Here is a 24,291-nt window from a genome sequence, read left to right as displayed (position 1 = left end):
TACGCACCTTTCTTCGTGGGTGCCAAGGTAATCTACTATCTCTAATGTTTTACCTAATTTTTCATATATAACTGCTATTTCACTAGTCGTCGTCTCCATCGCCACTTTCTTCCAGTCCCTTCTTTACCTAATCTAATTCCTTCTATAGTAATAATAATAAATAATTTCTAGTGTGATAAAACAATTTAATATCAATTTAATCATCAACAAAATATTAAAAAAATTAAAATTTAAGCCTTTAATAAATATTAGGTATGATGTCAAATTTAGTGTTGAATGTCTAGATCTTTCATTTTTATTTTTTAATTAAATTTAGGTGTAAATCTTTTATTAATATATCTTTAAAAGTATTTAATACAAAGGAATATTATTGTTGGTACTCAAAAAATCAAGAGTTTATCATCCCTCCCAATCTGTCGTATGTAGTAATGATGAATCAAATTGATTTAAAGCTTCACAATGTGAGGAGAGGAAGGAAGAGCAAAGCTTTCTTAAGGCTATGGAAATCTGTGCCGCTAATTGGAACAATCAAGCGGGTGACATGTAGTTAAACTTTGACTGCCACCTCCACTCATCTGGAGAGCCTCAACACGTGTGCGCTGCAAATGCGATGAAAGGCATAAATTGTTTCTAACGGATGAGAGAATAAGATGACTCACCTCTCCTATTATTATAATCACAACATGTGTCCCTACCCTCCAACTCAGCCGACTACGTGTCAGCTCCCATGCACAAACCTCCATCTTCTCCAACATCCCCGCCTTCCCCTTATTTCAACACCACCTCCATGTTTCATTCTCTCAACTCAACATCAACACTGTTCCACTTACTAGAAACAAAGCAAGCAAAATCCAAAATCAGTGAGATATGGCGTCAGAACAACTTAGTCGTAGAGAAAACACCACATCCGAGAGAGACATTCATTTGGAGGAGAACAGAGTCCCTAAGATGGCTACTCATTTCGAATCTCTGGCCGAGAAATCCAGGCAGTCCGATGTGGGTGCTGCTGCTGCCAAGCACAATCCTATTCATGGTGAGCGCCATGAATTTCACTCCCTTGAAGGGAAAGTCGGTGACGTGAATGTTTCCGCTACCATAATCGCCAAAACGGAAGCAGGTGATCAGGCCAGAGAAGGAAGAGGGAAACAGCTTCAGGAGAGGAAGGGAGAACCTTACGCGATAGGGAAATTCCAAGTGACTGCTCCTGGAGCTGGAGCTGGAGCTGGAGCTGGACAGGAGAGAGGTACTTCAATGGCGTCTAAGGCCGAACACGAGAGTGATAAAGAGAAAGGACGACGGAGTTATGCTGCTGCTGCTGCTGGACATCGACAAGAGAGAGGTGCTTCAATGGAGTCCAAGGGCAGCAAACACGAGAGTGATAAAGAGCAAGGACACTGCACTCAAATGGCTAGTAGCGAAGAAAGGGTTAATAAGGGAGCTAAAAAAGAGGGTGGTGAGAAACAAGAGCAGTTATCTGTAGAAGAGATATCTAAGCTCAGAGCATCAGCTCAACAGAATTCAATGGAGACCCTAAGGGCTGCCGAAGAACGGTATAACCAGGCCAAGGAATCGGCTGCCCAAGCGCTTAATACCGCCGCTGATTATACCAAAGAAAAGGGCCAGCAAGCCAAGGAAACCGCTGTTCAAAGCGCCCAGTACGCCACAGAGAAAGGCGGACAAGCAAAGGACACCATCATTGAAGGTGCAAAAAGGACTACACAATACATTGCAGAGAAAGGAACCCAGACAAAAGATACTGCAGCTGAAACCCTAGCAAGTGCCGGAAACTACACAGCGCCTAGAGTAGAACAGGCGAAAGACTATGCCTTGCAAACGGCAGTGAAAGCAAAAGACACCGCAGTTGATGTCAGCAAAAACATTGCGAGTTATGCTGGGGAAAAAGCAGTGGTGACCAAGGATGTGACGGTAGAGAAAAGCAAGGAGGCCGCTGAAGTAGCGGGGAAAGTGGCTGTCGATGTGAAGGACAAGGCCGTTGTAGCTGGATGGAGTGCGGCACACTATACGACTGAGAAAGCAGTGGAAGGAACAAAGGTGGCGGCGAGGATGGTGGAGGGAGCAGGGGAGTATGCTGGTAAAAAATCAATGGAGCTTGCTGCCAAGCCAATAAGGGCGGCCAAGGAAGCTGCTTCAGCTGCTGGCGAGACTCTGAAAGAGTATACAGCCAGGAAAAAGGAAGAGGCAGCGAGAGAATTAGAAGCTAAGAGAGCTACTGAAACACAGGTATTTAACCATTTATGATCCTCTTATCATCCTTCCCAATGTAAATTTCAATTATTTCGACATTAATGAATTCTATTATTATTGTTTCAAAGGGTGATAGTTACCGAGAAGAAGAAACCCAAGAAAGATCGAGCGAGAGCCAACAACAAATGGAGGATTTGGCCAGAAAACCCAAAGAGAAATTCGAGGAAACTGCAAAGCCAATTGGAAATGCCCCGAAGAAAACCTTTCAGGGGTCATCAGAGCCTAACAAAACCGGTGAATTAACACAGGTTTATATTTCTGCAAATCAAATCCAAATAACCCCAGTTTCTTTTCACTTCTGTTTATGAAAATATGTTTTTCTGCTGACATGACCGATTGTGATTTGAATGTTTTGAGGAAACTGAGAAGAGAAGCCAGGTGGAAGAAGAGAGAATCAAAAAAGTGCCGATGGAGGGCGTAGAGAGAAGAATGGAGAGTGGGGTAGAGAGAACAGTTGAGGGTTCAGGCGTTAGAGAAGAGGAGGAGGAGGAAAACCAAACAGGTGTATTGGGAGCCATTGCTGAAACCATAGTGGAAATTGCCCAAAACACCAAGGACCTTGTTATCGGACCCGACGACCAACCCAATACTCAGAGCGCCAACCGTCGTGACCGACGGTAATAAGCACCCAGCACGCCACAACATACAACGTGGAACCCAAACCAATATATATGATGTGATTGGCTTAGATATTGTGTTTTATATTTGCTAGCCTTTTAAATAAATAGGAATTCTAAATTCCGACTGCTGTCTTCCCTTCTTTTGGTTTAATGACACGTGTATCTTATTACGTAAAAAAGCTCCTTTTCATTGTGCCTGTGGATAATGTCTGCAATCATAAAAAATAATGACCAGATTATAAATATCTGTTTTGTTTTAGTACAACAACTTGTCGATATAATAAATATAAAAAAGAATAATGGACATAAAAATACTGCAATGAAGACAAATAACAACTTGAAATAATATTGCAACACGTGTCGGAATTGAAGAACTTAAGAACTATAGAATGTTGTCCCATCTTGTACTTTCCAATGTCTTCCCATTCATAAAACCTACATCTGCATTGCACAGCCAAATCAATCAATATTTCTACATTTATTCCCAAATCCATCTTTTTCTTTTCAAACAAATCTTGAGTTTTGAACTCTTTTTTAATTATTTAATAATGGGTTTATATTAAATTAATATTACACATAATTTATGTATTAAAAATATGATAAATTATTTAAAACGACACACAGAAAAACGTGTTTTTTTAACAAAAGAAGAATTTCAATTTAAATAGAAATTAAAAGAAATGAGAAAAATTACCTGCAGAAGCGTAGTATTGAAGTGGAACAATAGTAGTTGCATTGTGGATGGCTTTTTCTTGCACCGGTTTCTCCGATTGGGGAGGATATGGATATCCGCTGAAGCCGACGAGAGAATTCACATCCACATCGGGATTATAGCATCGTAATGTAGCGTCGCTAATGGCTCCTTTAACATCGATTAACCGCTTCGTCGGCGTGACGGCATGAGCAGGTCCCATTTTGAACACAGGATGAGTAGGCTGATGGTCATGATCTTGTAGAAGCATCATTTGGCTTTGCTTTTTATACAAGCTCAGCTCTTCATATATTTTCCTATAATCACCATATGGTCCTAACACCGGATCCTTTTGCCAACAAAAGGCTTCCCATATCAGCGAATCCGCCACCTTTTTCCGGTCTTCGTCGCTGTTGGCATTACGGACTATCTTGGTCGCGTTGCTAACACCGAAAACCTTGTGCACGGCTTGGAATTCTCGGCACTTATCGGCCGGGAAATAAGGCGCCAAAATGCAATTCTCATCGCATTTTTTCCGTTGATGCTTGCATGCAGCGCATGCCGGATGGACTCGCGATGCGGCTGCCGCTGCTGCTGCTACACCATTGCTAGTTTCTCTTTGCATCCTAATTTTAAGATGGTATAATCAAATTTATATGAAAGTGGAACCAAATAATTTAACTACATATTAAAATACAAGTTGGATTTTACATTAGACATCATCCACCTTATACATATCCTAATATATTAATGGAAGATCAAAATGAAGATTGAAGAAGTGAATAAATAAAAAGGAACAAGGAAGACATGAAGGTGGTAAAATAGAAAATACCTGTGGGCGAAGGGTATAAATATATAGAGTTGGTTTGGAAGGGAATGAGAAAAGTGATAGTGAACATAACATAAATAATAAATGGAGCAGAAGAGGATGGGCAACAATTAAGAGGTCTATGTAAGGTGCACGAAAAGATTGTCACTTTGAATTTTGGGATGAGTTTAGGTGACTCATATGAAGAATAAGAGCTTTTTCTTCTTTTTAAACTATTTTCATTCCAGGTTTAAATCAATAATTTAGCTGATGATTAAACAATTGCATCTTATGTGCACTATAACACTATCCAACTCCTGTTGTACTATAACATTATTTGAGGGTGTTTTAATCTTTTTAATTTACCAATTGCATTAATAAAACTTTTAATTTATCATTCATTTAATGCTTTTTTAATAAAATTTTATACATTTTATTACTTTGTATATATTAATAATGTATTTTGATTGAATTAGTATCACAAATTAACTTGGCACCGACCCAAGATTGATGACAATATCATGGTAAATAATTTATTTTAATATTTTCATTTTAATAACATATATATTTCATGTGTTATTATTAATTAGTTTTAAATCGTATATTTCAATATTTAATGTGAATATTTATGTTTCAACGCACACATACCGTGTGATAAGATATATAATGTATTTGGCAAACATGTGATTTTTTTTAAAAATAAAATAAACTTCAAAAAGAAATAAATGAAGCCATGAATAAAAAGTTGAGATTTTTCCTTTCACTAAGGACAAAAGTAACATTTCACACACTAATACTTTAAATTTACTTGTTCAACCTCTTTGGCTATCAAAGATTGGACTGTTTTTATTATTGATGTTACGATAACTTATTTTAGCACTGATGTACTAAATCAGTTTATTCTCATGTTGTTACATTAACCAACCAAATTAGGCACTAAAGATTGAATCTCACCTTGGGCTCTCTAAATATAGAGCTGAATGAAATTCCAAGTAGGGATATGCTTAACCCTTATTAGCCCCTACCTCTTGAACTTCATTCAACATCTCGGCCTTTTCCCCAACACATGGTTGCCACTCTAGTGTTTCACCTGCAAACATAGGGATGATATTGCCAAAAGAAAACGATAAAGAATCTGGAATCTTCCATGAAGCCTTCGTTAATTTAATCTTTGCGGTGTTTCTTGGGAGACCATAGAACTCTGGTCCGTTGAAGCTTGTAAATGCTTCTAATTTATCAAGCGCACCCGCCTATAATAGACAACCAAAAGACAGACTCAAGGTAGGTGAACAATCAACCAGAAGTGTAGTATTTCTATTAGATCAAGCAATTGAAAACAACTGTTTTATCAAACAATTACTTCTACAATCCTACAAATAGCCATTTACTATTTCAATGAGAAGCATGATGTATCCCTCAAATGTTTTAAGCACAAACTTTCTGCCAACTCACATCTAAACTTAATGTTACTCAAACTCAGGTGTGAGTCGAAATTGGTATAAGTCAGACAGTATTATTATTTTTTTCTTTTAATTTTCCATGTATTAGGGCAGTCCTTGGAGACTTATATCCCTATACAGCTACACCAATACCTGAATATGCATAGGATACAGATGTACATGAACATTGGAATCACTGACCAACCTTTCCTTCATTTATATGGTTTCATCTAGGATTCAAATTCCGTTGCAGCATTCTTGAAAATAGTAAGAACCTTATAATTAAATAAGAAATGTACCTCCTCGAAGACCTTGGCATATAGTGATAATGCAACAGGGGCGTTGAAAATTCCAGCACAACCACAAGAACATTCTTTTCTTTGTTTCTCATGGGGAGCACTGTCAGTTCCAAGGAAAAATCTTTTGCTTCCACTAGTCACAGCTGAAACAATAGCCTGTCCTGGGATAAGACCAGCACACATAAAAAGTGTGTTAAGACACAATTATTAGAAGAAAGGCTATTAAATTTATCACACTATCTAAGTTTTAAAACCGTAAGGAAAAAAAGTATATTCATATATGGTAATTACACCATGATTTTAACAAAAGCAATAATTCATAAAACATAGTTCCAACACATAGAAGAAGGAAGTCCAATGATATAAATATAGATAGCAATGCTTATTTGCAGCATCAAGGAAACTGTTGATTGGAGCATACTGTGGGTTTCTCTTTTGAGTACTGGAAGGCAGTAATTATGCGGCTGCAATCCCCCTTGGAAGAGAGCATTTCTATTGAGAATAAGATGTTGTGGTGTGACAGTTGCAGCCAAAAATCCTACAGTGGAAAACAAAAACTTGAGAGCTAATGAGAAACAAGGAAGAAATCCAAAAGGACATAAACGATTCTACCACTAACACAATAAATGAAGAACCAAATTTCTTCCCAAAAGGCACTTAAGTTTACCTTCTTCACCGGACTCAACAAATCTAACAGCATCCATAGTGGTGATATGTTCCATCACAACCTTTAGTCTTGGAAGCCTTTGAATTAAAGGTTGCAAAACAGTGTCAATGAACACTTTCTCACGATCAAAAACATCAACATCAGGATCTGTGACCTCACCGTGAACCTATAGATAAATCAAATTTCAGTCTTTCTTCTAAAACAATAATAATACAAGTTGTAAGCAACAAAAGTAAAGCAAAAGAAGAAGAAGAAGAAGAAGAAGAAGAAGAAGAAGTAATGTCTTGAAATGTTGACAAGGTGATATAGGCAGCATTTTCTTTTCTCGTGTTATCTAAGAAATCATATTTTTAAAGAAAGAAACCTTTGAAAAACTAAAATATAAGTAACATAGAGAAGGAAGCCACCCGCTTATAAAAGCCTTTTGTCATTTTAGAATAGAGGAATTGTTGTATAAAGTGTAACGTACTATATTCATGAGTTCTTTCATACAAAATGGGATAATGTTTGCTTGTTCAAACATTCTAGCTTCCACAACATGCTAATTAATGATCTTTTCCAATGTACAAAAGCCATGTAGTTAACCAACATACAGCAGTGAACTTAGTAGCATAGTTCAAATTACCAGTAACGGCATGTTTTCCTCAACCATCTCTTCAAGAACTGGTAGACATTTCCCAAACAGATCTGTAACACCATCTTGAGAATTTGTGGTGGCACCAGCAGGGTATAACTTAACAGCAAAGACAACTCCACTCCTTCCTGTCAACACATTAGACCAATTGTCAGCAAAACTGCAAGATTCAAGTCAGAACAAATGGAACCAAATAACAAATAGGAGTCACTTCTTTAATTGTAGTTGCTCTACTATTCTAAATGAAAGGACCAAATTCAAAACAACAGGAAGTGAAAAAGCTTGGCACAGAAAGGAGAGTGTGGAACTTGGTAGAGGTTTTCCACATGTGAAACAAATAAGAGGCTTCCTAGATACCATATTAAATATGAGATAGACTTACTAGCGAGCTTGATCTCATTGGGACTGGTTTTATCTGTTAAATAAAGTGTCATAAGAGGAGTGAAGTTGCTATCGGCAGGTAATGCTTTCAAGATTGATTCTCGATAAGTAACAGCAGCAGCAGTAGTGGTAATAGGAGGCTTCAAATTTGGCATTATTATTGCCCTTCCAAAGTGCTTTGCACTGCAGTAACAATACAAATTAGATGGGAGAAAAAATCACAACCACTCAGATATTAGTCAACGGATAATTTCCCTATAATTTGAAGAAGTAATTCAAGTCAACTAAGGGTGATCAAATGACTGTTTTGATAATTTGGTTGAAGCTTGTTAAAACAGAAGTAATCAGACATGTTTAACTTTCAGAACAGAAACCACCCAACCACTAATAAGTAAAAAATCCACCAGATAAAATAAAAAATCAGTCAGTAAGTTCAAAAATCCAACTACTAATAAGTAGATTCTTCAGCGTAAACCAGATATATATAAAGATTATAAGAGTTCTCTTAGACTGAGCATAGATCAAAGCATGGCATTGCTAATCTGTCTCACTTCTATTTAATCATAATGCAAGACGGTTACATTTGAAACCACCAACGCATGTTGGATGCTCAATAAAAATTCAGAAAACAGGAAAAACAAAATGTACAATCATGCCCACAAACTGGCATTGATGTCAAGAAAGCAGTGGATGCAAGTGTATGTGAAAGATGTGAAAAAGCAATATGGGGATAGTTTCAAGCAGTATCCAACAAAGACTATCTCAAATAATAGATATTGAATCCGAACCAGAATGGGTCGAAGTAGATAAACTTGGAAACAATGACAAACTGAAAAACTCAAAATCTTTTATCATTTATGACAACAACCAAAATACAAGTTTAACAGGATTGCAACAGTGATTTCAGCGGCTTGGGTTATTACCAAAACCTGAATAATACCCCAAAGTCTAGTATTAGAAAACGTGGGTTATTAAAGTAAAACAACCTGTGAGGGGCAACAGCTTGAAGAAGGTCACCATCACGGAGATGAAGATGCCAATCATCAGGTTGAGTTAGGGTTAGCTCCATCCTGGGTTTGCTGTATTTGGATTTTCTTGACCCGTCAAATCTCGTAGAAGCGAACTTAAATGCCTATAACAAAAGAAACAGTTAAACCAAGTAGAAAGGCAAGCCAAAACCATGAAATGGAGTAATGGTCAAACATCAAACAACAGTGAATGATCTATGTATAAAGGTTACAATGAATCCGGTTCAGATAAATAAAGCTTCATTCCTCTCAAAAGTCAAAACTAAAAACCCGTGGAAATCAAATTGCAAAAGCATTGGTTATTGAATTGACAGCAAAAAAGAAAGTAGAAAGATGGAAGTTAATAATGAAAGAAAATGAAGATTATACATACTTCGCTAGGCCTAGGGAAAACCAATGAATTTATCATTTTAGTAGGAGCAGAGCAGCCTAGAGTGTCTCTCTCTCTTAAAATTTGTCTGTTCAAAAGCAGAAACGATAGCATCAGGGAAAATGTTTCATTTCATTCCAACATTATTTTTTACCACAAAAAGAAAAAAATAAATTTTGTTCAGTGCATTTGATTCAATAAAACGATGGATGAAATTAGGAGAAGGTTTCTTGCAGACAATATATCGAACAGATAGGCTACTTGTGTGCTGAGTCCGAAAGATAAAATCACCTGAATATTTGAGAGCTTGAAGGAGCTGGAAGCTGATGGAAGAGTGTTGGCTTTGCAATGAGAAGCAGTGAGTAATGGAGTCAGCGGGGCAGCGAGTTTTGCTACTAGTAAGTTTATGGGTTTTCCTCGCAGTCGTCTACCATATCGAACATAAAGTAGCTGGGTCTTTTTATTAGAGCTTTTCTTTTTCTTTATAGCCGTCGTATGGGTTTTTTACCTAGATAAAAAAAATTTTAATTACGAAAATGAGAAAGATTGTAAACTATACAGTAAAATTGGATACGGTTGTCATGTTAAGCAGGCATTAGTTATAAAAAATAATATTTTAAAAAATGTGAGATACCCATTCTTGACTAGAAATGTTCATGGCTCGGAGTGGATCGAGTGGTCCGGTTAAATTTTTTTTATAATTTAGGTGATTGTGGTATAATTTTAATTTTTATATCTTTATTTTATAGAAGTTAGAAATTAGTCCTTTTATTATCTTAATTAATAAAATCATCCATTCAACAATCTATGTGCGAAAAATTAAAAAATTAGACTTTTAAAACAAACTTAATAATGTCAAACATTGTATGATTATGGAAAAACATATATGATACGCAAAATTTAATTAAAACATGAGAAATCATAAAAACATAAGTTTTTCAAAAATTTTCTAGTTTTCCACGTATTGTTGAGTTGATGATTTTATTAGTTCTTTGCATATGAATTTAATAAATGGTTGATCTTGATTCCTTGAAGTAAGTAATTTGATGACTGAGTTTAATAGTATTAAATAATTTTAATAACTTTTTAAATTCGAAAACATATCAAGATTAAATTATGAAAAATTAAAATAAATAGATTAAGCTTTATTTTTCATATGAAATTCAAAATTACATCATAACCCCCCAAATTAAAAAAGAAACTAAAAGTGATGCCCGCTGACATTTTTGCTTGACCATTTTTTACATTAAATTATTTTTTAAAAAATTTTATTTCTTTTTATTAAAATGTTATTATTTTTTTATATTTAGTGTGGCTTCACAGGATAACAATATTTAATTTTATTGTAAATAATTTATAACGTGTCTTGTAATGAATTTTTTTATATTATCTAAATAAAAAACTCATCATAATCGTTAATTTTGGAGTTGGCGGGCGGAATGTTTTAAAAGTTTATTTGTTAACACTTGAATTTGTTTATTGTTACTAACTCATACACTAGAACATATATAAAAAGTAATACTCATAGCAAACATGACATTTTTGTTGAAAGAACTTTTAAATTCTTCAAGAAAAGGCTTCAAAATAATTGCCCACCGAACCATGGTTCGGATCTTCAATAATGGTTTATATTATACTCGATAAGATTTTATCTCTTACCTCCATCAAGAGCTCTGAAAAATTCAAAAGGAAGAATGCTTCCAAATAAGTGTAAATATAATGTGTAATAATAATGATGTAAATCCCTTAAGCGCAAAAAGACTTGAACCACCAGCTCTTGCCTACGAATAGGGATTGAGCTACCTAAATCAAGAGGTATCCTACTTGCAAATAAGTTTTAAATCCCTCAAATTGATGGTTTAGATTCTCTTGCGCTCAGGTGATTTCTATAACTAATCATGCATTATACCAACGCTAATGAGTCTTATATTATATCCCTCCCTATAAACCAATCAAGACTCTCAATGTAAATGAAAGACAAAATCCTACCAAAAACACTTTATTAGAGCTTTAACACATTATCTAACACACAACTTCAAAATCTACTTCAAAAGAGTTGAAATTTGTAGTGTATAATGTGTAATATGCAAATTTCAACTATTAAATATGAAAATCAATTTGTGATGCCTTCGATATCGATGCTAATGGAGAAAAAAGTGAAACCAAACTCATAGTAATCTCACTACAAAGATTGATTCGTACAGCAGGCTCAATTGAAACGCCGCGTCTCCTGTTTTCAGACCGAAAAGAGATGTTTCTTTCTATTTCTGTTTAGAAGAAATTGTTTTTTTTTTTTAAATTCATTTTTAGAAAGGAAAAAAGTTCTAAAAACTATAAATTTTATTAAATCTGACATAATATTGGTTTATTTATCAAAGGAAAGCAAATCAGAAAATCCATAAAAGTTGAGAATGTGCCTAATGCGAGATAGATCATACACTCATGAACTGTGTTACCCAAACTCAGCATCGAAATTGAGAATGTGTAACACGACCATACTCATTTCTTTCAATTATTTCATATGCTTAAAAGATCATACACTCACAAAACATGCCTACATCTAAATACATATCAACATATCAAATACGATACTTAAAGTGAAAGTGGCACCACGTACGTACAGTATGTCTAAGAGGAAAGGTAAAACCCAAACCATGTGTTCCAAGAAATTACAATCGCTATGGCCATCTAAAGAAAAACACATTGGATTTCAACTTAAGAATGTCTTAAGAATGTCGAGCTCAAGACAAATGACAATTGGACCAGGCATGCATGCATGCGGGATCAAGTACTTAAGAAAAAGATAATCCCTATTGAAAAAATTGATTAAAAGTTACACACAAACTTGTTTTCCAGAACTGTAAAACATCAAGAAATTGTTTACAACTTCTATTAACGCAGGAAACCTTACTGTATCACCGACATTAATGAAGGTAAACTATAAGTCCCGTCATCGATGAGCTCGGCATCTCCTGTTCAAACTGAATTTCTATTAAACATTAATACATCACAAACTCGGTTGGAGGAAATGAATCAACGTAAGATGTGAGAATAAAAGCCGTGGATTGAATGGTGAATCCAGAAATATGTATAGGAATCAACTTATTTATCAAGGCACTATTAGAGAGGCCTAGTAGGTTTCACCGAACGGACATCATTTGATCTTTAAAGCTCTCAACGGATATCATCTTGATCCTCCATCTCCTCAAGGATGACATACTTCGCAGCATGTTTAGTCGGTGCTGACTCCTGCAGCCTTTGGTATCTTAAAAAACAATAAGAAAAGCAATGTTGGTCAACTTAGCCACGGCAGAAACCAGAAACTAAAAAGAAATCAGTAAACAAACTGAGGAATCACATCAGTGAACCTAAAAAGAGGCAAAGATATAGATTGTACAGGTGACAATGAAATGCTGAAGTTTGTACAAGTTAATTATTTAACTGAAGTAATAAATCAGAATAAAGAGCAACTTAACCAATTAACTTGGTAGACCAACAACTAAAAACACCAGATTCCACAATTGATTTAAAGAAGAAAAGGAAAATGCAAAAATATTAAAAAGAAGGACCAAAATTCTCCCTTCAAATGACATAGAACATTCCTATACACCACTATCTAATTCCATGCCAACACTTGAGAAAGAAACGACTACATAATGACTAAAACCTCCAAAACATTGATTTCAGATATGAACAAAGGCAATCTAACAGAACAGTAAGACCTAAAAACAATAAGCTGAAAAAATGTAAATATTATTTTAGTTCCACAACAAAAGACAAAGCATAGGCTCCTCTAACACACAATCCAACAAACATGAAACTCCTAACATTCAATTTCTCAGCCATAAGCGCTAAAGCATAAATAAAATATAAAAAATTCATAAAGTTTTGAAAGAAAATCAATAACTACATCTTTTCTGCAGAAGATGGTGCCCCAAGCAAGAAGAATTGCAAATTCAAAAAGTAGATTTATTGACCACTTACTTGTACCAATTGAATAAACTGACTCCAAACATAATTGTGAGAAGCCCAGCTCCTTTTAACCAGGTAAACTCATCATGGAAATAAAATACTGCAACCTGATTAAGTAATAGAAAAAGAATTAGAAAAACAACTACAGATAATGGCGGGAAAATAAGCAACAGTCCCAATCAGCATTAACAAGCAAAACAAGAAAATAACGTTATGCATGAGAAGACTGTCACCAGATAAGCTAAAGAAGATTTTGTTGGATAAAATAAAGAGGGTTAGAATTCCACTCCCAACCCAAATACAAGCCAAAAAATTACTGAAAATAAAGGGAAGCTGGAACTCCTGAAATAAATGTTGAACAATTGTATCTTAAATGGATAAAATAAATGTGTAACACCAAACACCAAAAATAAATGTCCAATTACAGATGACTGATATCTCAAAGGAAGCCATCTGTAGCATGCACTAGTAGATAATAATTGTTTGAACTACCAGCGACTCACAAGTTATATCTTAAATTGATCCTTCAGTAAAAAACCAAGAAGTAGTAAAAACCATTAAACAAATATATATCCGAAATATATACCAATATGGTGACAGCCTCCTTCACAACTCCAGCTATTGTCACTGTAACTGCACTGGTTACAGAAACAAGGATGTACTCTGTTAAAACCTGCAAGAACAAAAAATGCTTAGCCTCTTCAATCCACAAGATGTGTATTACAGCTGCATGAAGAGAAACATAAAGCCTGTAAGCTTTTTTAGAAAGAAATAACCTCACCAACCTTCCAAAGGGTGAGAAAAGAGTCAAAAGACAAAGAAAAATATTGAAAATGAAAAAAGGACCCTTCAGCATAAAATCATACCATAAAGAATGCCAGTGTTCCACCAAAAAGCAACAACAAGCAAGTTCGAGCAAGATGCCATGAACTATTAAAATAATTGTTCTGTCCGAATTCGTGCCATGGATCCAAGAAGAGAGAAAGAAGAGCTGTCACAACTGCCATTACTGGAGTCACATAGCTCATGAAGGTAAGAGGGTTTTTCAAACCTGGAGAAATTAAACAGAAATGAACTTAAATGCTGTAAAACACCAGAAGCATGAAGCATAAAATAAAGACTAGCTCATTTTAACAAAACAGGTAAATTTTCGCCAAACTACTAGCAATTTATCACTACATACAAATTCAAACCCTTTCACAGTTAAAAGAAAGTTTTCTAGAATATCATATCAAAATTCAATTTTAAACCCTATTATAAACTTTATATGCTCAAGACAGAAGGATTGCTAAAAATTAAGTTATATAACAAAATTAAACCAAACTATCTAGCAGCCATCAATCCAATTCAATGGATTAACCATATCTCACATATATGAGTTATCTGGAGACAAGAACACAGTCAGAATGTTGTCTAAATCAAGAATATATGATGACAATATCATGCAAATGCATTGATCTAATAACATAGAAAAGAGTATGTAAATTACATCGCAATAATAAACCAAGAACAAGAAAAAAAGAGTAAAATTAAGGAAAGAGAAAAAAGAGAGGACGGGGATAGTCAGAGGGCACCTACCATAGACTTCTTTCTTTAGATAGCAATCCCATTCCAGACAACAGTACCATTGAAAAGTCAATTTGGAGACAAATAAATAATCAATATAATCAGTAAAAATAAATGAAAAAGTAAAAAAACAATTTGAAAACTGGATAAATACTTGAATTCTAAGTCTAATGTTTCACGTAACTAACCAATGAATCAAAGCCATACCTGCAAAAGTATTTGAGTCATACACCAGCGAAATCCAGACATGACAGCAGCAAGCATGACAAAGATAAAACCCCAAAACTCAAATTCAGTGTCCCTTGCAACTGGAATAAAAGAGATCAACTTTCACAGGTGTTATTAATATTTGACATTGTAAAAGCTTGACATACACACACAGAGAAGCAACAGCAGCAATGAAGGATGTCACAACCAGCTCACATATTACTCTCACTGTAGAATGTATAGTCTGTCAGATTGATTTGGATAATTAAGGCGAGATTTAATGTTGGAAAGAGATTGTAAGATCGCGGTTAAAAGAGATTTTAGTAGATTATATATTTGAAACAATAAAAACAATAAATCAATTATACCAAATAGATCATTTTCTTGAAATATGCAATCCATTATTAAAGATACGAGAATGTATCATATTTACAACATAAAAGAAAAACTAAATAAGTACCCAAAAGTTTTTCAAGAAAAAAAAGCACCCAAAAGAGATTTATAAAAATGGGTTTCAAAGTTGATTTCAACATCTAGGGCACGCTTGTTATTTCAAGGAAAATAAATTGGTCAATGAAAAAAAAAAAACTTCGGTCCAACAGAAAGTTAACTAATTTTCAGAAACTGTCTAACGCTTTGAACTGAGACAATTACCAAAACAAAATATGGAATTGGCAAGAATCTTATACCTGTTAATAGAATTCCAACAGAGATTACCACAATGATCCCTAAGAGTTTAAAGCTTGGGGACTCCAACCTTCCAAAATCAACAGTCAACATTAATATAAATGTATAAAAGAGAGCTTAAACTACCATATCACTGATAAATGTAAGTTTTTTAGCATTGAACAAGCATAAAAACTTAAAATTTTCAAAGTTATACATGGTTTCAAGCTACTAATAAGCATAAACTACCAAATTACTCGGTCCCTACACCTACAAAAGAGAGCTTCATCCCTACACTTGAAGACCATCTAAACAGTTCAGCATCATCCAAACATTAATGGACATGAAATTTTTAAAACTGACCTGAATGCAAAAGCAAATAGGAGAAGAAATATAGGAGCTGCTGATTTACACTGCAGGGTACACAGGAAGAATATTATAGTCAATAACACCAACAGAAAAAGAAATATCAAAAAGCATATTCACAGAGTAGGCCAATTTGATGAGACTAAATATACATCACAATGAAGAGTACAGAAGAGTTAACAAACCATTGTTGCAAAAGTAACAGATATGAAAACCAGGGATACATTGCTCAGGTTAACGTCCAGTGCAGTTGAAAGAGCTGTAGGTACAACTGTGAAAGGCAAAGTCTATCTGTACATTAGTTGATAGAAAAGTTAATTAACAGAGAAATGCAGAGGTGGAAAAGCCGTAGAAGAACAGGAGACCAGCATTTTGAAACCTTAAATCTAAGTGCAACGATGCACCTGGCTAATGATGCAATTTTAAACATATAATTACAAAAAATTTACTCAATGGACCACATGCAAGCACCATATTAACATTATAAAGAAGCAGAAAAGAACATATGTTTGATACACTCACCTCTGTAGAAGTAATCCCTATATGACATTGGAACCGAAGGCTGAAATCTATGAGACCAATACCACCTTATTGCATTTGATAATAAAGCTTGAAATGCGAAGTGGATAGTATTCATCAACAAGGGAGCAGGAAACTTCCCCAACTCATCTCCCAACAAGGTTTTGTTGTACCTACTCACAGCAAAATATAAGAGGAAAAATGAATAAGCTTCAACAAATATGGTCTTAAAATTGGCTAAAATGCTACTGAGATTTTACCATGTACTTACAATGTCAAAAATGTGCTGAAAGTGTACCATACAAGTATAAAGAACAATGTCTTCAACACATCTGCAGTAGAAATAGAGTTGCTAGATGCTTTTGGGCTGCCAGTAGAATTGGCTCCATCAACACTGATATTTGATGATCTTCCATCCCCAACATACTCATTTTCAACATCAAAAGGTGTATATTTCCCATTTCTATCTTTCCCATGTAAATCTTCCATGGTACTTCCACCATTTAAGTGCATACGCTGCTCTGGAAATTTACCGTATCTAATCCCGTCTACAAATCCGTTGTCTAACCCACTTTGATTAAGCATAGGCAACTCAAAATCAGAACCTTCTATGCTAGGAGCAGTACTCTCGGAAGGGTGTTCAAAATGGATTATCCCATCTTCATCGACCCAGCGAGAGAAGGAGGGCTCCCTGCGAAGACCTGAACCTTGATTTCTACTATGAGTATCAGTTGTCCCGGTGCATCCGACTGTTTCTTTATCAAAGTTACTCTCTACCATCTCCTTCATCGACCCAGCGAGAGAAGGAGGGCTCCCTGCGAAGACCTGAACCTTGATTTCTACTATGAGTATCAGTTGTCCCGGTGCATCCGACTGTTTCTTTATCAAAGTTACTCTCTACCATCTCCTTTCTCATTCTAAGTTAAAGCCCATCTAAGCACAACTAATCAATTGCCCAGTTAGTACTTCCTTTTCCATCAATTTATACAACTATATCATTTTGCTCAAGTTTATCACGCAAAACTATTATGTGAACAATATTTTGGGCATGAAATGAACTAAGAATCAGCCACTCTACTTGGTGCTTATGTTAGATCATTCAAAGCCCCATATATCACCTGCTGCAAACAAATACAAAATCAAAACTTGTCAAAATCTGAGTACAAAAGCTTCATTCGGGAGCAAGAGATGAAGAAAATATGAGACGATGGAACTCTCAATTCCCACTATAAACAAGCAGGCATTATTTCTCAAAAAATAAAATTTTATATCAATTCAGTTTTCTCAGTGATAAAACACCGCATTAAATAAGTTTATTATAACAAATAAGCCCCAACCCTCCATCCCCCAAAATAGGAGCCTCCCATCTCTTAATAGTAAACAACATAAATGAAAAGCAAAAAAGAAAATAGCTCAAATGAACAAAAATATATCTAACAGAGAAATAAATTTTTTTATCTAAATAAAAAAGCAAGCTAAATCAAACTAAGAAGAGCTTCGATGATATTCAAAAATGAAATAAAAGGAAAAGGAAAAGACATTGGAGTGACCTGGTCAAGTTCTGATGAGATCCAAAAGCAGCGAAGAAGGATGAGAGAGTCGGCAACAAAGAGAGGATCTTTTCAATATGTAAAAGAAAAAAGCAAAAATTAAGAGATCTGATCTGCTAATGGATGGATTTTTTTAATGTAATAATTATAATTATTATGATTATGATGCTGTTCGCTTGAGCGTTATAATCAAGTCTGCTCAGCTTTTAAATCAAAATCGTACGTTCAACCAGAAATCTCAAAAACAACATACAAAATGTTATTCGGTAAACGATTTTAATTTATTTTTTATTTAACGTAAAAATAATTAAGTTCAATATTTTAAAGGGTAAACTACCAAAATAGTCATTTTTATTTATCTCAGATCATATTTTAGTCACTTATGTTTTAAATGTTACGTTTTAGTCACTTACGTTAACGTGTTGTAACATTTTAGTCATTGAGCTATTAATTGGCGTGGCACGTTAAATCATCATTTCAAATATAAATTTTTAGTTAAATTATACAATTGGTCCCCATATTTATTTTTGTTTTGAGCAATTTAATTTTTTTTCTTTTATGTTCTTTAAACTTTCTTTTTTTTTCTTTTTTTTTCATTCTCTTTTACTGCTCCCTTTGCTTTCCTCCCTTCTCCATCTCTTTTAATGTAGTTTTTCTATATTTTCTATTTGTTAAAACTAAAGGAGAAGAATAAAAGGAAAATAAAGAAATAAAAAGAAAAAATTAAATAGTTCAAAAATAGTAAAAGTATAGGGACTAATTTTAACAAATGGAAAACATAAAAAAATACTATGTTAAAAGAGATGGAGAATGGAGGAAAACAAATGGAGAAGCAGAAGAGAATGGAAAATAAAGAAGAAAAAAAAAAGGTAAAAGAACATAAAAGAAAAAAATTAAATTGTTCAAAACAAATAAAAAAAATATGGGGACCAATTGTATAATTTAACCTAAAATTTTTGTTTGAAATGATGATTTAACGTGCCACGTCAGTTTACTGCTACACCATTAACGGCTCAGTGACTAAAATGTTATAACACGTTAACATAATTAAATTCTGTATAAATAATACTTCTTTTGCTTTTATAAAAATTTTAGTTTAAAAAATCCAAACATAATCATTCCTTAATTTAATTAAGCGTTTGAAACTTTTTCAATTAAAAATTTTATTTTAATCTCATTTATATTTTAATGAATTTTATATGCATAGTTAAACAACTCATATTATATTAAAAAGTAGTAATGTTTAATTTGAGTGCGGAATTTCAAAAAAAAAAATTGACTATGAATTGAAAAGTTAAGCTAAAACTAAAGAAAATAGTTATCTATAAGTTATTAAATTTGTTGATTCAATATATTAATAATGGAGATTAGGAAAAAAAAAACATGGTGGTGTAAAGGAGGTCGATTTACCAAAATAAGTGAAAAGTTGAAAAAGTACGAGAATAAAAAGAGGAGGATGTTGTGTATGTAAAAGAGGTGAAGTGCTAAAGAGAACCATTTAGGGTTGCAGATGGAAAAGAAGTCTCTGTTCCTCATTGTTCCATAGGGTATTTTTATAATGGAGAGGTCCCGTGTCCAGTAATGTCATGTTATTGACAAATTCGAGACATGGTGATTGTGTGGCCATCTAGGTTGCACGATCGTTGTACGTGAGTTATTATCGGATATGGTAGGTGATGGGTCGTTCACAAGTGCTTCTTACGTGACTGCTAATAATGTCACATGTCTAAATTAAGTAGAAATATAATCTATCCTTCGATTGAATGTATGATAGAAGTGTTGGGTGTGATGCTAAGCATACACAAATCTAACGAGAGTAAGCAGGGGCCTCACACCCGACCAAATAAAAAAATTTCAATTCAATTCTCTTATAAATAAAAAAAATTATAAATTAATACATGTACAGTAAAATTATACTTTTGCCCCAAATATGAAAAAAAATCAATTAAATGCACTTAAAAATAAAGAAATTATAAATTGATATAATAAAATTACACTTTTGCCCCTAAAAATGAATTCTTTTTTGTTTAATCCCTTCAAAAATGATGAAATAATAGATTAATACATGGTATATATATATTTTGATCTCTCAAAATTTTATAATTAAAATTTGGCCCAACTAAAAAAATTATGAATTCACCCCAATGATAAAGCACATTGCATTTCCAAATAAAGCGCTCATGTTCGAATCTTGGAGATAACATTGTTGGAAGGAAAAATTATAAACTCACAAAGGGATAATTTCCATGAATAGAAACATAAAGATACCTTAATTAAATAAAAGGGTAAACTTCGCAGATAATTACCCAACTATCAAAAATTTTTATTTTAGGCACCCAAAATAAAAAATTTGTTATTTAAGCATCCATATTACAATTATAACTAATTAAAAGAAATGACACAACAAAATATTAAGTACATGAATTATTTATGTATTAGCTTTCCTTTTAATAACTTAATAGCTTAAGTTACAATGACTTTTAAATGATATTATGGATGATTATGATATTAACTTAATTATTTAATTCACTTTATAAATGTATAAATGAATCTAGAGGTGTATTATGATTGTTATGAAAAAAAAATAAAAAATTGCAATATTAAACTCTTTTGACCTCAAAACAAGGTGATAATTTTTTCTAACAAAACCCAAATTTTCTATAAACCGTTGAACCAAACCACAATTTTTGGTTTTGGATATTTCGGTTTTTATTTCATATGGTTTCGGTTTTGATTTCAAAAGTTAAAAATTGAATGGAGCTATTCAATTCAATTTTTGTTCAAAAACCGAACCGAATACCCATAGGTATACCCGTGGCCTAACCTCGGGATAGAGGTTTCGCATGCATCTTTGGAATCAACTCTCATAATGAACACAAAATACTCTTAGATGCACACGCAGGCGAACACTGAATGCACACGAGCTTCTGTTTTCCAGCAATGGATTTTAAGCCAAATAATAGGTCCCAAGACTCACTATTAGGAACACAGTAATAATATCGTACATGCATACCTTGGAGCCTCGAAATGGTGCATGTCTGATCATTAACCATAACACAAAATAAGTGGAGTAGAGACATGCATATAACATTTATTCAAAACACCACCTGAAAATAAAGGAATCTCCCACCGTCGAACATACATCAAATAGAAAAACCAAGAATACCAGAAAAAATACAGACTAACCTCTTCATCAAAAAATAATGTCTTCATCCTTCTCCCTGGCCGCAGATAGCAAATTGTGAGCTGCATTTATTGAAATCCCTTTCTGCAAGGATATCTTCTCAGCAAACTTATCCTCGACGAACTCCTTTGCGGCAGCTAGCTGTTTCTCTATTTCCCTCTTCTTATAACCTTGGATCTTCTTTAGCCTGAAGAAATCCTCCCTTTCAAGCTCATCCAACTCTCCCTTAATGTAACTTATCGTATTCTCCAACCTTGGCTTCACAACATTCTCTAAAGCATTAACCCTACGATTTGTGGTTTTGATTGCCTCATCGAGTGTTAAGAATGAAGTCTGAAGAGAAGCAAGCTCAACTAGAACCTCAATTGCTTTCACGTAAGCAGCACGGCACTGTTGGACCTGTTGTCCACCTCGGGCCAAACCAGTCAAATCATTTTTGGTCTCACCTTCAGTAAAATACTCAAACTTTGGAAGCTTCACTCCAGCAACATTCTCTTGTCGCGATCGAACTTTAAGAGAAGCAGTTTGAACACTTTCAAGCACGACGTGTTTGATGTTCTCACCAGCAACATACTTAGCCTCTGTTAGGGAAAATGAGGAGGTTTTCATAATCTCTCCCATTGACTCTTTCGTAGACACTATCTTCTTAAGAATCTGACGAAATTGTACGGTTAGGGCATCACTCTTCTTCTTGAGAAGTGCGTGACCTCTTGTAGCGCCCACAAGCCGAGCTTTCATGATTCCAAGCATTGTAACAGTTGGAACCACATTCAAGCGCTGGCTTTGGCCGGACATTTTTCAGATATCTGAACCGAGAGAGAGTATAGGTAGGATCAATAAAAAGAAATGACAGAATATTGCTTAGCCTACCTTCACAGAGGTAAATAAAACAAATCTCAGTAAAATTTCAATCTTAAAGGCACACTATCAACTTTATCTTAATTTATCAACCCTTTTAAGTGCAAGTTTAATCAAAGAACTTAAATTGCACAAGCAATCTAATGACTGCATCGAATGATCCAATTATAGAACCAAGAAGCAATAAATAATAAGTCAAGTCCTATGAACTAATTGTCTGCACCGTTTCTTTAACAAGAATGGCAATGGTTTGCCATCAAAATAAACAGAAGAATGCGCAACTTCACGTTATCATAACACCAAATAAATTTAAATTAGACAAAAATTTACGATATCCTACAAAGCTAATTTGTCCTAATTTCTTTCCTTTCTGTACAGAAGGGAGTAATTCACCATCAATAGCTAATTTAGCTTTATAATAAGCCTTTCACACATCGATTACAGTCGGTCTTTTCTTTTGCACAATATTAATAGTTTTAACATCCTTTTCTATCTAAAATGCAAATGTAATAGCTATTTTGTAAGAGTAACTAGATGATATTTGTTTTATGTGAGAGATTACCAATATGTATTCAAAGTATCTACATACTATTTGGAAGCAAAATCTCATATCTAATTGCATGAAACTATTTCCAATTCAAAGCCCATAAAAGTCAATAATAACAATAACGAAGGAAATTTGAGTATCTAGTCTATGCTTATTTCACCGTATCAAGTAACACCCAGCCAGTAACATCAGCTCAGCATCAGACGCAAAACCAATACGAGAACAAACCTAAAGCACTACCAGAAAACTGCGTGATCGCTAGTATCTACGACTCACAATTGACATTCCTACTCAAAAAGGAGTATCTAAAGATCGTGAAGGACGTTAGGACTTAAAAAATATCTAAGATCCACGATTAGACAGTGGGATGTAAGCTTGGGAGCCACGGGACGCTTAGAGAAATCTCTCAAGAAATGCAGTGATAGAGCTCAATTCCAGTAATGTCTCAATTCAGATATATTTTTTAAAACTTAATAATCAAATCCTCTTGCTTTGAATTGAATTGAATAATGCAATGGAACCAGAATCGAAATTTTCTAATCAAAAACGAAAAATTCGATGTAATCGATAGCTACATGACCCAGGTGAAAACGCCAGTGATCAAACATGCAAAATAACAGCCCAAATCAAATTATGAAATAATTATTTTTGTATAAAAAAACGAAACAGAGATCTAAAGAGGGGTAAATAATGAAGCAAGAAACTGAAATTCAATGGAGAGAGACAGAGAACATTAGAGAGAGCGTCGTCACCGGTAAACGGAGCGGAGATTTGTGGCCGACGTTTCCAACTTGGATGAATAAATTTTTCTGTGCGAAATTTTTTAAATTTTTTTGATCTCTCTGTGTGTGTTGAAAGTGATAGAGGAAGTTGGGGTTTTAAATAGGTGGGTCCAACACGACACTGTTTGATTGCTTGGCTTTTTGTCACTTTGTTCATTGGCTGTCCGATCCACTCTATCTCTTCGGATCCACTTTATTTACACTAATAACTAATTAACTATAATTAACTTAACTGTGCTGGGAAGTGGACCCATACATGACCCGACCCGGTTTGTAAAACCTATTTAATTTTAATTTTATATTCCATTATTTCCGTTTTTTTTAAAATAAGTATATTTTGAGACGTTTAGCAGAAAAATATTAATTTTTGAATTACTTTTATTCGGTCATTTATGTTTAAATTACATTTGTAAAAAATAATTTATAAAATTATAAAATTAAATTAAATCAATATAAAATACAAAAAACAATAAATTCAAATCTAATATAATGAAATTAAACCAAAATATTAAAGGATCCAAAGTATCAATTTTAAGGCCTCATTCGCTACTACAAATTATTTTTAATGTTAAAATATTATACCTAGAATTACTCATAGTCCATTCCCAACTCATAATAGGAAGATAATACGTTTCAGCGCACTTGAACCCACGTCCTATTATATTGACAACAATGCTCATAGCAATCAAGCTAAGACTCAATCCACTTCAAATATTCATTTATACATATGAAATTTTAGTTATTTTGACAAAGATGGACAGTTTAGCTTTGACCATCCAAAAATTCAAGTTCTAACATTTAATAGATGATGTGTGTTCCCTTTTTTTAAAGAAGGTATTACTAATTATATCTTAATATTTTTGATAAATCTA

General features: G+C 34.0%; 5 protein-coding genes across 15 annotated transcripts; 1 reads left to right on the top strand and 4 right to left on the bottom strand.

The window, feature by feature from the left end:
• The first annotated feature begins 418 nt into the window (after positions 1 to 418).
• On the top strand, positions 419 to 3,130 carry LOC121223669 (seed biotin-containing protein SBP65). Its single transcript, XM_041105693.1, has 3 exons — positions 419 to 2,241; positions 2,334 to 2,513; positions 2,623 to 3,130. Exons 1-3 carry the CDS (start codon positions 868 to 870, stop codon positions 2,884 to 2,886), a joined length of 1,818 nt encoding a protein of 605 aa, XP_040961627.1. The 5' UTR covers positions 419 to 867; the 3' UTR covers positions 2,887 to 3,130.
• LOC107924316 (LOB domain-containing protein 4) lies at positions 3,096 to 4,560 on the bottom strand. Its single transcript, XM_041105696.1, has 3 exons — positions 4,409 to 4,560; positions 3,580 to 4,202; positions 3,096 to 3,326 (listed from the first exon to the last, which is right to left on the bottom strand). The coding sequence occupies exons 2-3, from the start codon at positions 4,199 to 4,201 to the stop codon at positions 3,268 to 3,270; spliced, it is 681 nt and encodes a 226-aa protein (XP_040961630.1). The 5' UTR covers position 4,202; positions 4,409 to 4,560; the 3' UTR covers positions 3,096 to 3,267.
• Positions 4,561 to 5,122: 562 nt separating this feature from the next.
• LOC107911712 (dihydroorotase, mitochondrial) lies at positions 5,123 to 9,904 on the bottom strand. 5 transcript variants are annotated; one of them, XM_041105692.1, is made up of 10 exons: positions 9,837 to 9,904; positions 9,494 to 9,710; positions 9,206 to 9,290; positions 8,791 to 8,936; positions 7,806 to 7,987; positions 7,415 to 7,551; positions 6,790 to 6,955; positions 6,544 to 6,660; positions 6,123 to 6,283; positions 5,123 to 5,634 (listed from the first exon to the last, which is right to left on the bottom strand). In XM_041105692.1, exons 3-10 carry the CDS (start codon positions 9,239 to 9,241, stop codon positions 5,389 to 5,391), a joined length of 1,191 nt encoding a protein of 396 aa, XP_040961626.1. In that variant the 5' UTR covers positions 9,242 to 9,290; positions 9,494 to 9,710; positions 9,837 to 9,904; the 3' UTR covers positions 5,123 to 5,388. The 5 variants fall into 5 exon arrangements, with proteins under 5 accessions (XP_040961626.1, XP_016695093.1, XP_016695094.1 ...); XM_016839604.2 differs by lacking the exon at positions 9,837 to 9,904 and having other exon boundaries at positions 9,494 to 9,815; XM_016839605.2 differs by lacking the exons at positions 9,494 to 9,710; positions 9,837 to 9,904 and adding an exon at positions 9,441 to 9,486.
• A 1,987-nt stretch (positions 9,905 to 11,891) lies between these two features.
• On the bottom strand, positions 11,892 to 18,313 carry LOC107911711 (probable sugar phosphate/phosphate translocator At1g06470). 6 transcript variants are annotated; one of them, XM_041105690.1, is made up of 13 exons: positions 18,049 to 18,293; positions 17,400 to 17,619; positions 16,770 to 17,275; positions 16,502 to 16,671; positions 16,165 to 16,250; positions 15,977 to 16,026; positions 15,637 to 15,704; positions 14,948 to 15,048; positions 14,753 to 14,765; positions 14,041 to 14,225; positions 13,761 to 13,847; positions 13,187 to 13,281; positions 11,892 to 12,467 (listed from the first exon to the last, which is right to left on the bottom strand). In XM_041105690.1, exons 2-13 carry the CDS (start codon positions 17,412 to 17,414, stop codon positions 12,377 to 12,379), a joined length of 1,467 nt encoding a protein of 488 aa, XP_040961624.1. In that variant the 5' UTR covers positions 17,415 to 17,619; positions 18,049 to 18,293; the 3' UTR covers positions 11,892 to 12,376. The 6 variants fall into 6 exon arrangements, with proteins under 6 accessions (XP_040961624.1, XP_016695087.2, XP_016695088.2 ...); XM_016839598.2 differs by having other exon boundaries at positions 16,770 to 17,167; positions 17,292 to 17,616; XM_016839599.2 differs by having other exon boundaries at positions 17,400 to 17,616.
• Positions 18,314 to 21,114: 2,801 nt separating this feature from the next.
• Positions 21,115 to 23,604, bottom strand: LOC107911710 (V-type proton ATPase subunit D). Of its 2 annotated transcripts, none has more exons than XM_041105689.1 (2): positions 23,390 to 23,604; positions 21,115 to 22,038 (listed from the first exon to the last, which is right to left on the bottom strand). In XM_041105689.1, exon 2 carries the CDS (start codon positions 22,025 to 22,027, stop codon positions 21,242 to 21,244), a length of 786 nt encoding a protein of 261 aa, XP_040961623.1. In that variant the 5' UTR covers positions 22,028 to 22,038; positions 23,390 to 23,604; the 3' UTR covers positions 21,115 to 21,241. The 2 variants fall into 2 exon arrangements, with proteins under 2 accessions (XP_040961623.1, XP_016695086.1); XM_016839597.2 differs by having other exon boundaries at positions 23,370 to 23,505.
• Positions 23,605 to 24,291: the final 687 nt, after the last annotated feature.

Source organism: Gossypium hirsutum, chromosome D11, assembly GCF_007990345.1.
Source record: "Gossypium hirsutum isolate 1008001.06 chromosome D11, Gossypium_hirsutum_v2.1, whole genome shotgun sequence".
Classification (NCBI taxonomy): domain Eukaryota; kingdom Viridiplantae; phylum Streptophyta; class Magnoliopsida; order Malvales; family Malvaceae; genus Gossypium; species Gossypium hirsutum.
The sequence above is the reverse complement of the archived record's forward strand: the minus strand, read 5'-3'. Positions and strand labels throughout refer to the sequence as shown.

Excerpts from the sequence above, each read along its gene's own strand:
- LOC121223669 (XM_041105693.1), top strand. The coding sequence starts at position 868 with ATGGCGTCAGAACAACTTAGTCGTAGAGAAAACACCACATCCGAGAGA. Across the intron at positions 2,242-2,333 it reads AGAGAGCTACTGAAACACAG|GGTGATAGTTACCGAGAAGA; the intron begins GTATTTAACCAT and ends ATTGTTTCAAAG. Across the intron at positions 2,514-2,622 it reads AAACCGGTGAATTAACACAG|GAAACTGAGAAGAGAAGCCA; the intron begins GTTTATATTTCT and ends GAATGTTTTGAG.
- LOC107924316 (XM_041105696.1), bottom strand. The coding sequence starts at position 4,201 with ATGCAAAGAGAAACTAGCAATGGTGTAGCAGCAGCAGCGGCAGCCGCA. Across the intron at positions 3,327-3,579 it reads TCAATACTACGCTTCTGCAG|ATGTAGGTTTTATGAATGGG; the intron begins GTAATTTTTCTC and ends TGTGCAATGCAG.
- LOC107911712 (XM_041105692.1), bottom strand. The coding sequence starts at position 9,241 with ATGATAAATTCATTGGTTTTCCCTAGGCCTAGCGAA. Across the intron at positions 7,552-7,805 it reads CAATGAGATCAAGCTCGCTA|GAAGGAGTGGAGTTGTCTTT; the intron begins GTAAGTCTATCT and ends ATGTGTTGACAG. Across the intron at positions 5,635-6,122 it reads ATGCCAAGGTCTTCGAGGAG|GCGGGTGCGCTTGATAAATT; the intron begins GTACATTTCTTA and ends TGTCTATTATAG.
- LOC107911711 (XM_041105690.1), bottom strand. Across the intron at positions 16,672-16,769 it reads TTCAGCACATTTTTGACATT|GTACAACAAAACCTTGTTGG; the intron begins GTAAGTACATGG and ends TGCTGTGAGTAG. Across the intron at positions 13,282-13,760 it reads AGGAGGCTGTCACCATATTG|GTTGCAGTATTTTATTTCCA; the intron begins GTATATATTTCG and ends TTACTTAATCAG.
- LOC107911710 (XM_041105689.1), bottom strand. The coding sequence starts at position 22,027 with ATGTCCGGCCAAAGCCAGCGCTTGAATGTGGTTCCAACTGTTACAATG.